The sequence below is a fragment of the Euphorbia lathyris genome, chromosome 9 (assembly GCF_963576675.1).
Source record: "Euphorbia lathyris chromosome 9, ddEupLath1.1, whole genome shotgun sequence".
Classification (NCBI taxonomy): Eukaryota; Viridiplantae; Streptophyta; class Magnoliopsida; order Malpighiales; family Euphorbiaceae; genus Euphorbia; species Euphorbia lathyris.
The window spans coordinates 74314207-74327302 of NC_088918.1; the positions used below are offsets into that span (position 1 = coordinate 74314207).

General features: G+C 36.4%; 2 protein-coding genes across 2 annotated transcripts; both read left to right on the forward strand.

The window, feature by feature from the left end:
* The first annotated feature begins 3265 nt into the window (after positions 1-3265).
* Positions 3266-8642, forward strand: LOC136206782 (adenylylsulfatase HINT1). Its single transcript, XM_065997957.1, has 5 exons — positions 3266-3395; positions 5737-5794; positions 7368-7457; positions 8235-8352; positions 8450-8642. The coding sequence occupies exons 1-5, from the start codon at positions 3340-3342 to the stop codon at positions 8515-8517; spliced, it is 390 nt and encodes a 129-aa protein (XP_065854029.1). The 5' UTR covers positions 3266-3339; the 3' UTR covers positions 8518-8642.
* Positions 8643-10369: 1727 nt separating this feature from the next.
* LOC136206783 (14 kDa zinc-binding protein-like) lies at positions 10370-13096 on the forward strand. Its single transcript, XM_065997958.1, has 4 exons — positions 10370-10836; positions 10940-11003; positions 12052-12169; positions 12779-13096. The coding sequence occupies exons 2-4, from the start codon at positions 10950-10952 to the stop codon at positions 12844-12846; spliced, it is 240 nt and encodes a 79-aa protein (XP_065854030.1). The 5' UTR covers positions 10370-10836; positions 10940-10949; the 3' UTR covers positions 12847-13096.

Sequence of the window (13096 nt, forward strand, 5' to 3'; positions counted from 1 at the left end):
TTTTTTATGATATATTGATCTATAGTGTCTTATTGACAGAGCATGTTCGACATTTACAACTAATTTTTCAGTGTTTGCAAGCTAATCACTTTTATGTCAAGCTGTCAAAGTGCGCCTTTGGAGTTGCATCACTAGAGTATCTGGGGCACATCATCTCAGGTCAGGGGGTAGCTATGGATCCTAAGAAAATTGAGGCTATTATGGCTTGGTCGTGTCCAGGGAATCAAAAGCAAGTAAGAGGATTTTTAGGGTTGGCAGGGTACTATCGGAGGTTTATCAAGGGTTATGCTACTATCGCTGTGCCTTTAACCGATTTGTTGCAAAAAGACGGGTTTAAATGGGATCAAGGTGAGGAGGCAGCATTCGTCAAACTCAAGTGCCTGCTATCCAGTGCACCCCTATTACGGCTTCCCAATTTTGAAGAAACCTTTATGATTGAGTCGGATGCATCTGCTATTGGCATTGGGGCAGTGTTGCTTCAGAATGGCCACCCACTTTGCTATTTTAGCAAACGGTTGGGACCTCGGATGCGGGTCACTTCGACATACCAGAGAGAATTATTTGCAATAATTGAGGCAGTCTATAAGTGGCGACAGTATCTACTTGACCGGAAATTTATCATTCGAACTGACCATCAGAGCCTACGAGAATTAATGTCACTAATGATTCAAACTACCGTACAACAGCTCTATGTCTGTAAGCTATTAGGGTTCGATTTTGAGATTGAATATAAGACTGGCAATTCAAACAATGCAGCTGATGCATTATCACGAGTGCATGAGGAGAAAGAAATGGCTCGATCCGCTTTTATGGCCTTAAGCGCACCTATTGTGAGTATTTTGCAGGATCTGAAAACGGAGAATGAAACCTTGGAGGAGTTGCGGGCACTAGGTGACTGGTTAGAACGTGGTGAGGTGATTCAGGGATTTCAGCGGTAAAATGGTGTTTTGCTGTTCAACCATAGCTACGTCCTAGGCGGACATTCTAAACTCAAAACACAATTGCTCCAAGAATTTCATGCAACTGCTCTCCCTGGACATTGTGGAATAAAAAAATGATGGCAAGACTAGCAACAATCTTTTATTAGAAGGGAATGCGAAAGTCAGTGGAAGAACTCACTCAACAATGTCTAGTTTGTCAACATACAAGATATTCAACTCAAGCCCCTGGGGGTCTTTTACAACCATTATCTATACCCGAGCCTGTTTGGGAGGATGTTACTATGGATTTTATCATCGGACTACCACAGTCGAAGGGTCATCCGGTTATTCTTGTGGTCGTGGACCGGTTGACTAAATACGCCCATTTCGGCGTCCTTCCTTCACATTATACGGCTAGAACGGTGGCCGAACTATTTATGGACATTGTGGTTAAGCACCACGGTTTCCCTAAAACGACCGTCTCCGATAGAGATGCTATTTTTCTGAGCAAATTTTGGTAGCAGTTTTTCAAACTCATCGGCACACAATTGAAGCATAGTACTTCTTACCATCCTCAAACTGACGGGCAAACTGAAGTAGTAAACAGGGGGCTCGAGCAGTATTTGCGAGCAATGGTGTTCGAACGACCGCAACAGAATTTTATGAGCTGGGCGGAACATTGTTATAACACGGGTTACCACAGTAGCATTAAAATGTCACCATTCCAAGCCCTGTATGGCCGAATGCCAACTACATTAATTCCGTATGCCCGTGGCACTTCTAAGGTCGCTACCGTCGACGAGTTGTTGCTGGAGCATGAGGTCTTATTACGCGATTGAAGGTGAATTTATTAGACCCACAACACCGCATGGAAATGCTAGCTAATCGGAAGCGAAGAGAGGTCGTTTTTTCAGTGGGAGATCAGGTTCTGGTTAAATTGCGACCTTATCGCCAAATTTCAGTAGCGTCTCGCCTTTCACACAAGTTGTCCAAAAGGTATTACGGACCCTTCAAAGTACTGCATCGAATTGGGGAGGTGGCGTATCGGCTGGAACTTCCTTCGTCGAGTCGTATACACCCAGTGTTTCATGTCTCATTGCTAAAGCGCTATCATGGGGCATCGATTTCAAACAAGGCTGAACTGCCGGCTGAATTGGAGCAAGGTCAACCCGAGGAACAACCATTAACAGTCTGTGATGCACGGCAGGTTCTCCGGGACGGAAAATTAGCAGAGCAAATATTAGTCACTTGGTCCCATAACCCACCAGAAAATGCTACTTGGGAATGGCTAGAGGATTTTCGTGTTGCTTATCTAGAGTGCCACCTTGCGGACAAGGTGAATTTTGAAGGGAGGGGAGTATTACGGCTACTGCTAGCGAAAGTCGGCCAGATCGTGCAAAACGGGCCCCGACGTGGCACAAGGACTTTGTGTTTAATTAGGATTATCCTTAGTTATATGATTCCTCTCTAACTAGGAATCAGTTAGTCGTACAATCCTTCTTTGATTAGGAACCTGTCAAGCTAGTATAAATATTAGGTAGGGGTGTTCATCGGTCGGTTCGGTTTAAAAACCGAACTGAAATAATAAAAAATCGAATAGTCTTAAAAATAAAAACCGAACCTAACCAAAAAACAATAAATAACCGAATCGAACCTATCGAAATATTTCGATTGGTTCGGTTCGGTTATTCGGTTTTCTTATCTTAAAAAATTTCATTAATAATTATTTTTATGTAAGGTTAATATTACACTGATAATGTTGTTGGGCATTTACTTATATATACAACAATTTTTGTTTTTGTTTTTATTTTTGGATTTTGATTTTTCTCTTGAAAATAACTAATCTTTTATTGAAAGAAAAACAGAATAGAAAGGAAAAAGGATATATATATATTTTATATAGAAATGAAATCAATATTATACATAGTTTCATAAATGAATGGTACTAAATTGATAAGTAAGCATTAAATAGACTAATAAGATAATCAATTATGGCAATTCAAGATGCTTAATAAAGATTCTAATAATATAATTCTAAATCAAATATAACTTAAAACAATAAACGACCTACACCAGTTATACAATGATAAATCTAATTTCTAATTATATTTAATTTATTTCGATCAGTTTGGTTAATTCGGTAATTTTGATTTAAAAACCGAACTGGCCAAAATTACCAAAATATCACAAAAAAATAAAATTGAAACCGAACCTAATAGACCGAAAGCTGAACCGAAAAAATCGAAATTCGTTGGTTCAATCGGTTATTTCGGTTAGGTTCGGTTTTTGAACACCCTAAGGTTATTGTTATATTTTGCCATATGCTTAATTCAATAAAAATACAATCTCTTTTCTGAGTGTGGGTTTGATCACCCTTCCTAATGTAAAAGCACGAATACAGGTACTATCCTCTCACATCATGGCCTCTGAGAAAGACGCTGCTCTTGCAGCCGTTCCCTCTGATTCTCCTACCATGTAAGCCGATCAATCTTTCATCCATTTCTCGTTTTCTTATTATTTCCCCTCATTCGCACTTCCTTCGTTTTGCTTGAATGGCCTGAATTGCGTCTCCGATTTTTTGATCTATCTGTATTTCCTTTCTGTTGTTGGTTGCTTTCACTGTTGTAGTAGCTCCTTTTCAGTTATGAACTAAGATTATTTAATGCGTTTGTCCCGATCTTTGTTAGTTCTGTATAGTTTTTTTTGGGATAAGGTTTACTTTTCCCCCTAGATCAATTTTACCTTTGTTAATCGAAATGGTCTTATGTTGCTTCTATATCCCCATGGAAGAAACCCTAGCTTCAATTTTATAGTTTCCTCTTAAATTATGAGGAATTTGAATTTATCTGTAATTACTGACATCATTATGACGGGTTCCCTTAAAAACATATTTGCGAAAGGCGAGCCGAGGCGATAAGGGTAAAATACAGCAGGCGACCGCGCGAGAGGCGACAAACAAATTAGGAAAACACAAAAAATAAAACCATAACTCAACTAATTTAACTTCTGAATCATTTGAATTCCTTGCTTGACCTCTTGCACATACTTCCAACAAGGATTTGTGGCTTTCATGTCCAAAAGCCTGCAAAATTTGGAAAATTACACTTGTAAGCCACTGTTTTATACATTTTCACAAACTTTCATACAGTTTCAAACACTTTCACGCATTTTCACTTCACACACATTCATACATTTTCACAAACTTTCATACAGTTTCAAGCACTTTCACACATTTTTACTTCACACACATTCATAAGTTTGCATAATAGTATCATTAGCATAAAATTTCACACTTTCACTTCACACACTTTTATAAACTTCACATAAACTTTCATAACTTAGCAATAATAACAGAAATCACAAAATTTGGGCAGCATAAAAGAGTAGAAATTTGGGCAGCATAACAGTAAGATGAAGATGGAGAAAGAAAAATAGAAGAGTATGAAAAGAAAAATAAAACAAAGGAGAACAGATAAGAGAGAACAGTATAGAAAGAAAAATAAAAGAATCAGTGGTGGGTGGTTGCCGGCCTTCTGTCTATCGGTGCTGTTGGGTGGAGAGGAACTTTCTGTCTCGATCGATTGGTGCTGTTGTGGCTATTTTGCTTTTTTCTTCTTCTTTCAATCGACAGTTTCTGATTTTTTAACCTAAAAATCCCTTTTATACTTGTTTCTAATTTTTTTTCAAGAAAAACTGCAACTTACGGCCTGAAGTGCAGAAGGCGACCGCCTCTTGCCTCCAACCGCCTCTTGCCTGTGGTGGCCAGGCGGTCGCCTTATGCATAACGCCCGCCTTCCAGTTGAGAAGGCGGGGGAAGGAACGCCTGGGTCGCCTCTCGCCTCAGGCGACCCAGGCGATCGCCTTTCACAACTATGCTTAAAAAGTTAAAATACAGACTGGCATAGTTATTGAAGGCACTGAAAAATAAAATATATAAAAGCATAAATGATATTATTTAAAATATAAGAAATGATAAGTTCCAAAATCAAAATACAATAAATATTAAATCATAACAATATTCTTAATCATAAATTCTTAAGTTCAAGTGTTCAACTAAATTGTGAGTCCTCAATTGACTAATAGCTACTTCTTATCAAAAGTCCCCAAATTCATCAATCATCATTCATCCATCAATACTATCCTCCTCCTTATGTCCAACATAATCAAATTCTTCTTCAAGGATCTTATCCTCTTCATCCTCGTAATACTCATCTATAAAATTAGTTTCTTGTTGTGTATTTGCATCTCTTAAAAAAATTTATTTATTTATTTATTTTGGACACACTAAGGTGTCTAATCCAATATGGAGATTAAAACCCTATAAAGCGCGCCATGGCACACCTCTTTTAAACACGGCCAGGCATGCCTTGCCATCGCCTTGGTGACAGCATGCTCCTTTGGGAGTTGTAAGGCGCTCGGCCTAGTGCTTTGTGCACCTACGAGAACCTTAAGCACGCCTTTAACAACTACGGAGCCAGGTTTTGCTCTCTTTTTTTTTCCCATCATGGGGCAACGTTGGACTTTTGTGTATAATAAGGAGAAAATTGACTTTTGTGTATAATAAGGAGAAAATTGGTCTTTCTTAATAACCTTTAAGGGCGAAATCTATATCAACTGAGAGCAGAGTGAGATTCTTTTCTGTTTTATCTGTTTGACTTAGATTTTTTCTCTAAGGATTTTTTGTATAGGTATTTCAATTATAATCATTTTCTTGTTTGATCTGCTTCTGGAAATTGCTATGATAGTGTGTGCGTGTTATGAATATCGGTTCACACTAATGGATTCCAGTTCCTCATAATTTCTGTTTGACATGCAGATTTGACAAAATTATAAACAAGGAAATCCCATCTAACGTTGTCTATGAGGATGATAAGGTACTTTGATGAATCTCATCTCATATTGCGTATAATCTTTGTTTGATTGGTTACATGCTGATGTTATTTTACTTCATTAATTAGCTTTCAACTTTTTAGTACACGCCTGAGCTTATATTACGACAAACATTGTCATTTTCGGAGCACTTTGTTAGGGTTAGTTCACATTTGATTTTCTCTATTTAAACATTGTCTTTCTTTTCCATAGAAGTAATTTTCTTAGAATTCTTGTTCATAATTTTCCTTGTTAGGATTGAACATTTGAACTTGTAAAGTTCCTTAATGCAATATTAGTAAAAAAAAATTGAAGTCTCAAATGCGGGTAAACTACACCAATGGCCCTTCAATGTGGTGTTTACTAACATGATGACCCTTTAACGTCCGCACATAAAAGTCCTGAACTTGGACATATACTAAGTTACTAACATAAAAGTCCAAATGACTGTTGACCAATGTGAATACCGTTTCACCACGTGAAATGCTAGTAAATCACACTCTTTTACTAACATGATGACCCCTCAACTTTGAGGTTACTAACACGATGGCTCCTCAAGGAGTGTGATTACCGGCATTTCCCTTAGTCGACTGGTATTTACACTGGTCAATGGTCATTTGGGTTTTAATGTTAGTACATGTTAACTTTCAGGGACTTTTATGTCCGGCTTTGAAGTTTAGGACCATCATGCTAGTAACCTCAAAGTTGAGGGACCATGGATGGATGTATTTTACCCCCTCAGATGCATAGGAAGTTTAATAACAGGATGCTATTGCAGCATGCTTTTTAAATGGTTCTTGTTTTTGTGATAGCCTATTATTTTATCTGGTCTCGTGTTTGATATACTGATTAGCGGATTCTAAATTATCTGTGTTGGAGTTAAAAATAAGATCTTTACTTATCAATAGCCAACATTTACATTTCTTGTGCTATATCAACTATGATTTGCATGATTGTTTTATCTTAAACATAATATTTAGGCTTAATACATCATTTGCCCCTTGAACTTGTCCAAAATGGTTGATTGGCCCCCTGAACTTTCAAAGTGTCTCGATAGCCCCTTGAACTTGCATAAAATGTTCAGTTAGCCCTCTGAACTTGCATAAAATGTAATCAATTAATCACTCGGTTGTAAAAAAGTAAGTAAAATGCGGAAGATATGTTGCACGCATCTTAAAAAAGTAAGTAAAACAAGATCGAGGTATGCGATTATAATATTAAAGAAGAAAATGTTTTCTAGTTGAATAAGTAAGAAATTCTTTTTTAACATGTTTTAATCTATTTTGTGAAGTATGTAATAACATTCTAAGACACGTGTAACATATTTTCCGCATTTGACTTACTTTTTTATAACCGAATGATTAATTGATTGCATTTTACGCAAGTTCAGGGGGCTAATTGAACATTTTATGCAAGTTCAGGGGGCTATCGAGACACTTTGAAAGTTTAGGGGGCCAATCAACCATTTTGGACAAGTTCAGGGGGCAAATGATGTATTAAGCCTAATATTTATAATTAGGAAGCAACTATGGTTTTTCCATATGGTATCTGTTTAATTGTTCTTGTTTCTTTTCTTAGGTTCTAGCTTTCAGGGACATATCTCCCCAAGCTCCTACTCACATTGTGATTATTCCAAAAGTCAAGGATGGCTTAACTGGATTGTCTAAGGTATTCTGTAGTTTGTTTGTTTTTCTCATGTCCTGTGAAACATTAGCAGAGTTAAGGAAAATTCTCATCCATAAACTACCTCTTTAGTCAATTTAAATACTAGGTAAATTACATCTATGACTCCTGAGCTGTAGCGCTACTAATATTATGGTCCCTAAACTTTATTTCTTGACATAAAAATCCTTGAAATTTACACTAATGTAATATTAAAGTCTATCCAACAAAAATCCGTAAAAAAAACAAAATGATGACATGGACAAGTTTGACTCTTTTATCCATGTCACTGTGAATTATGATAAAATGTTTTTACCTTATCTTTTCGTTAATTTTTTAACTGATTTTTGTTGATTTCGACTTTAATGTTACAGTAATGTATTCAAGGATTTTTGTCAGAAATGAAGCTCAGGACCATGAATGTAATTTGCCCCCTACTACTGAAAGTTAAGGACACAATTTGACAATAAATGTAATCTGGATAGAAATTATGGTTTGATATGAGATAATCAAAATTGAAGGTGCCAACACAGAAGAAACACTCTCCTAATTGAATTTAGGAACACATTTATAGATAAGCAAAGATTATTAGAATATTAAGTAATAAAGAAAAATATTCATGACTATACAATACAATCAAATTGTATATCTAGAATTCAAAATTGAAACAACACACATGGAAGATAAAAAATGGTGTTCAGTAGAGCATTTTGGTGGATCTTTTCGAGTCTATTGCAATCTCATGCCTTTCTATTCATTTGATATGATCTTTTACTGTCTTAGGCCGAGGAGAGGCACCGTGAAATTCTCGGTCGCCTGCTTTACACGGCTAAGCTTGTTGCCAAGCAAGAAGGACTTGAAGAAGGTTTCAGGGTTGTGATTAATGATGGACCGAGTGGATGTATGTGTTTCTTTTTTTCTTTTAATCATCGTTGACAACTTAAATTGAGTGGCGACTCTGGTTATGTTTATTCTAAGGCGCGATACTTGTTTTGCAGGTCAGTTGGTCTATCACATTCATGTCCATCTCCTTGGCGGACGACAAATGAACTGGCCTCCTGGGTAAGACGGTAGTCAAGTGGATCGATCATATTGTTCAACTAGAACTTATAATTGAGAAACAGTATGGATGTATGTCTGGCATGTTGATTTAATAAGTGAACTGCTAAATACCGTCCCCAAATTACTTAATCACTGCCTCTTTTGGACTTTTTTGCCCTTCTCATAATTTTGATCAAAAACTGAAAATTCTCTCTCCAAAATCATAAATCCGAACAACAATAATTGAAATTATGAGAATAATTGATGTGAGACAACCCGAACCCCGAAAATGGATGATTACGAGTCAGGAAACATTAAAATTTACATCTTTTTATTAAAGAACTCATGAAAATAATATATATTTTTCATGACGATTTTGTATTTTTCATCACAAAAAATAGGAGAATTTTTCATTTTTCGTCATAAAAAATTGAACGATTTAGTATTTTTCGTCACTAAAAATTTTACGATTTTGCACATTTCAAAATTTGGCCTAAACGGATGCGGCATGCTGTCCGACCCATGGCGGGAACGGATGCGCCATCCGTTCCCGCCATGGGTCGGACGGTATGCCACATCCGTTTAGGCTAAATTTTTAATTTTCTCTCAATTTTTTTTCCCCAGTTTTGAAAAAAAAATTATGCCAAGGGCAAAATTGTCCAATGAAAGCGGTGATAAGTAATTTGGAGATGGTAAATAGCAAAACCCAATAATAATGTGCTGAGTATTTTTGAGTATTTTAGTTGACTAGTGAAACCAGGTGGAATGGAAAAAGAAAAGTGCAGTTAACTCCATAGAATAAAGACGTTCTTTTTTACATATTGTTACATCATTTTATGTTAAATTAAAAGGTAAATAATTTATTAGTCCAATATAACAAACTGTTTAGTCTCCCTATTTTGTCAAAGGACTAATATTAATAATAACAAAGGATAGAAACCTTATAATGTGTTTTTCAAAATATGAGATTAAACAGTGTGTTAAATAAAAAAGAGGAGACTAATAAATTAGTTACCCTAAATTAAATGGTATATAGTTGGGGAAAATTACAAGGCCAATTTGAAAGCCTATTTACATATTAGGACTACTTCATTCACTTCTTACCAATCTAGACACTTTAACTTCATTTGGACAAAAATACCCTCATCTTTCTCATTCTCTCTTTCCTGCAAACAAAATTGACACAGCTGGTTTTCCTCTTTCCTTTTTTTCTTTCTTTTCATTTTCTACAACAATAAAGAGAACAATACAATCTAAGAGCTAAAGCTTTGTTCATCCAATATTTCAATTTAAAAATAATGTAGGTCTTGGGTTGATCCTTACGTATATTTCAATTTCAATTTCAAATTCATACAATATCAGCAAATGTGTAAGATGATGGATACTTGATGTATATGTCAAATGCAAATGAAATTAGTTTAGTTACCAGTAATGTCGAATCTAGAAAACCCATTGGAACTTGCATTGTCGTTGAAAATGGCGTAAACCAGTATGTCTCTACAATTCCCGACACTTGTTGCATTGTCGCATTGCAATGCTGCGACCTAATGCAACAATGGAGAAGTGTTTTAACGTTGTCGCGTTATATAATGCTACAAACTTCAGTAGCCAACAGACTGTCGCGTTGTCGGTTTAGATCATAACGCGACAATATGTAATGTTTAACAGACTGTTGCGTTGTCGCATTATATTATAACGCGACAATATATAATGTTTAATATATTGTCGCGTTATATCATAATGCGACAATATCTACTGTGTAAATTATTATCACGTTATGTTTGTTAATGTGTATTTTTTTTTTTTGTTAAATGCAGAAGTATGTCGACCGGAACTGTTATTATCACGGACATTGGAAAATCGTTCGAGATAATATGACATACGTGGGCGGTCAATCGAAGTTGTTCCGTTTTGCAACTAACATCGATTTGCAAGAGTTAAAAGAGAAATTTTACACTAACGTAGGTGTTGATGCAACCTCATTTGATCTACATATGTCCATGCAGTTGGCGTACGGTCCAAACAAAGATCTTAGAAGAGTAATACCAATTGAAGATGACGAGGATGTTATGTGTTTTATAGACTATTGTCATATGAATCCGACCGATTTGATTCCACTATATGCTACTTTTACATCACAAAGAAATGATGAAGAAATAGACATACAATGTAAGGAGACGAGGAAGCCTCAAGAAAATGAGACACGAACAAAAGTTGTTATTCGTAACTGATTTAATTGTCATCGTCCGCTTCCAACTATAAATCGGACGCCAAGTAACATCTCAAGTTCTGCAAGCTGCTCGATTCCATTGGGTACTTAATGTACTTTTATAAATGATAGCAGGTTTGAGATTCACATCAAATACATATTGCACTTCAATATTTATTAGATTATGTCGGTGTATTAAGCACCTAAAATTTAAGAAAAAACATCAAATCTTTTCCAGATTGACTAAAATGCTGCACAAGCTTTCTAAATACCTTTGGTATAGATGTTCATTCATGTCAAAGGTTAGCATAATTGATGACTTTTCATCCAGAATTTTCTAAATCTTCCGTTTTTCCTTTCCTTTCTGTCAATATATGAAAACAATGTATCAAACAACTCAGTGATTTTCACCTGGTCAGTGATTGACCCAGTGAATTTGGCCAGTCACCGTTAGATCTAGGTTTGTTAAAATCATACGGTGGAAATTAAAACAATCGTATGGCTTAGATTTGCACCTTCTACATCTAATGGTGACTGACCAAATTCACTTGGTCAGCCGCTGACCAGGTGAAAAACTACTGTCAAACAACTAATGCCTGTGAAGTGTTGAATTTTTAAAATCTTGTTAGCTGTATTGGGGTGTAATCGAGTTGAGCTGAGCATTGTCCTGCTCATACTCGGCCCTTTAGAAAATTGACGAGCTCGAGCTCAAGCTCAACATCTTGTTCGTGAGCTACTAGAGAGCTTGTTCACGAGCTTTGGTCTACTTATGCTCGACTTGTTAGAAAATTGACGAGCTCGAGTTCAAGCTCAACTTCTTGTTCGTGAGCTGCTCCCGAGCTTGTTCACGAACTTTGCTTACGAACAACTCGTTAATTCTATTCATGAATTTCGCTCTCAAACAACTCATAATTATGTTTATTTGAAATTTCTTTAACACAAAGCTACATAGTTTTGAAACCTATAAAACTAAAATTTACACAAAACTACATTGTTTTACATTTTTTCTTTATTGAAATACTATTATTGAAAAAATAACCAAACCTGTTTGCAAGCTTTCGAGCTGGTTGCGCCATATTCAAGCTCAGCCCGTCTATAAATCAAGCTGAATACAATCGGGCTTTTATCGAGCCGAACGCTGAGCCGCTCATGAGCGGCTCGGCTAATTTACAGCCCTAGAAATTAGGGGTTTCTAGCTTGGTTGTTAAGGAAATGTAATTGAGGTCACTACAACAACTACCAACTTCTCCAAATAAGAGAAAGGAAGAACAGGGAAAGACTAAAATTGACATATATCTTGAATTTGATGAATTAACAAATCCTGTATGTTGATATTTGCTTCCTTGTCAGGCAGAAGCAAGGCATTCGGAGATCTTGGGTCAACTTCTCTATATTGCAAAAATAGTGGCTGAAAAAGAAGGAATTCTCGACGGCTTTCGTGTCGTTATCAACAATGGTGCCGGTGCTTGTAAGTAACAATATTGTCTGACCTATCTGATACATGGAATTGGAAACGGATACGGATACGAAAAATGAAACAGAGACGACACTACAAAATGATATTTACAAAAAAATAGGGAAAAAAGAGATTTTTTTTTTCATTTTGAAAGCTTCTAGAAAATATTAGGGATTTACAAAACACTTGATTAGTATTGATATACTTTTGAAGACCTATTATATTCTAGAAAACGAGTTTCCAAACCGTAAAAAACGAGTGTCCAATTTTCTTAAATTAAGTTCGTGCGAGCCTTGGCACAACGGTAAACGTTGTTGTCGTGTGACCAAGAGCCACATGTTCGAGTCTTAGGAGTGGCCTCTTGCCAAATAAATTGGCAGGGGAAGGCTTGCCCCTAGTGCACCCTTGTGGTGGCACCTTTCCCCGGACCCTCGCTCAGAGGGGACGCGTAGTGCACCGGGCCGCCCTTAAAGAAATGTGACTCGAAACGTTCCTTACAAGTTTCTGAAACCGAAACATTTTGGAAACTGAACTTTTTAATCAAAATTTCCTTGCCTGCGACTTAATCTTTTTTCCAGATCTGTACTTGTGCTGATTCTCTCTCTACATATATATGTGCAGGTCAATTTGTTTATCACCTTCACTTGCATGTTCTGGGTGGAAGACAAATGAAGTGGCCACCTGGTTAAGTATTTAAAGTAAACTGCTTTAACCTAATTATATCATCTTTCCCTCTTCCATTTCTCCTTTTGCTTAATGTTTTTGAGCATTATTCTTGGGGACATTTTAATGTTTATTAGCAGTATTTAGGACAATGTGATATTAGTGAGGACATGACTAATTGCCATTATCGAAAGACTTCAGGTGGATTGGAGATTTTCTGTGAGTGATTTACAAATTGTATGATGATCTCAACGTGGAATTTGAAATCTATTTATG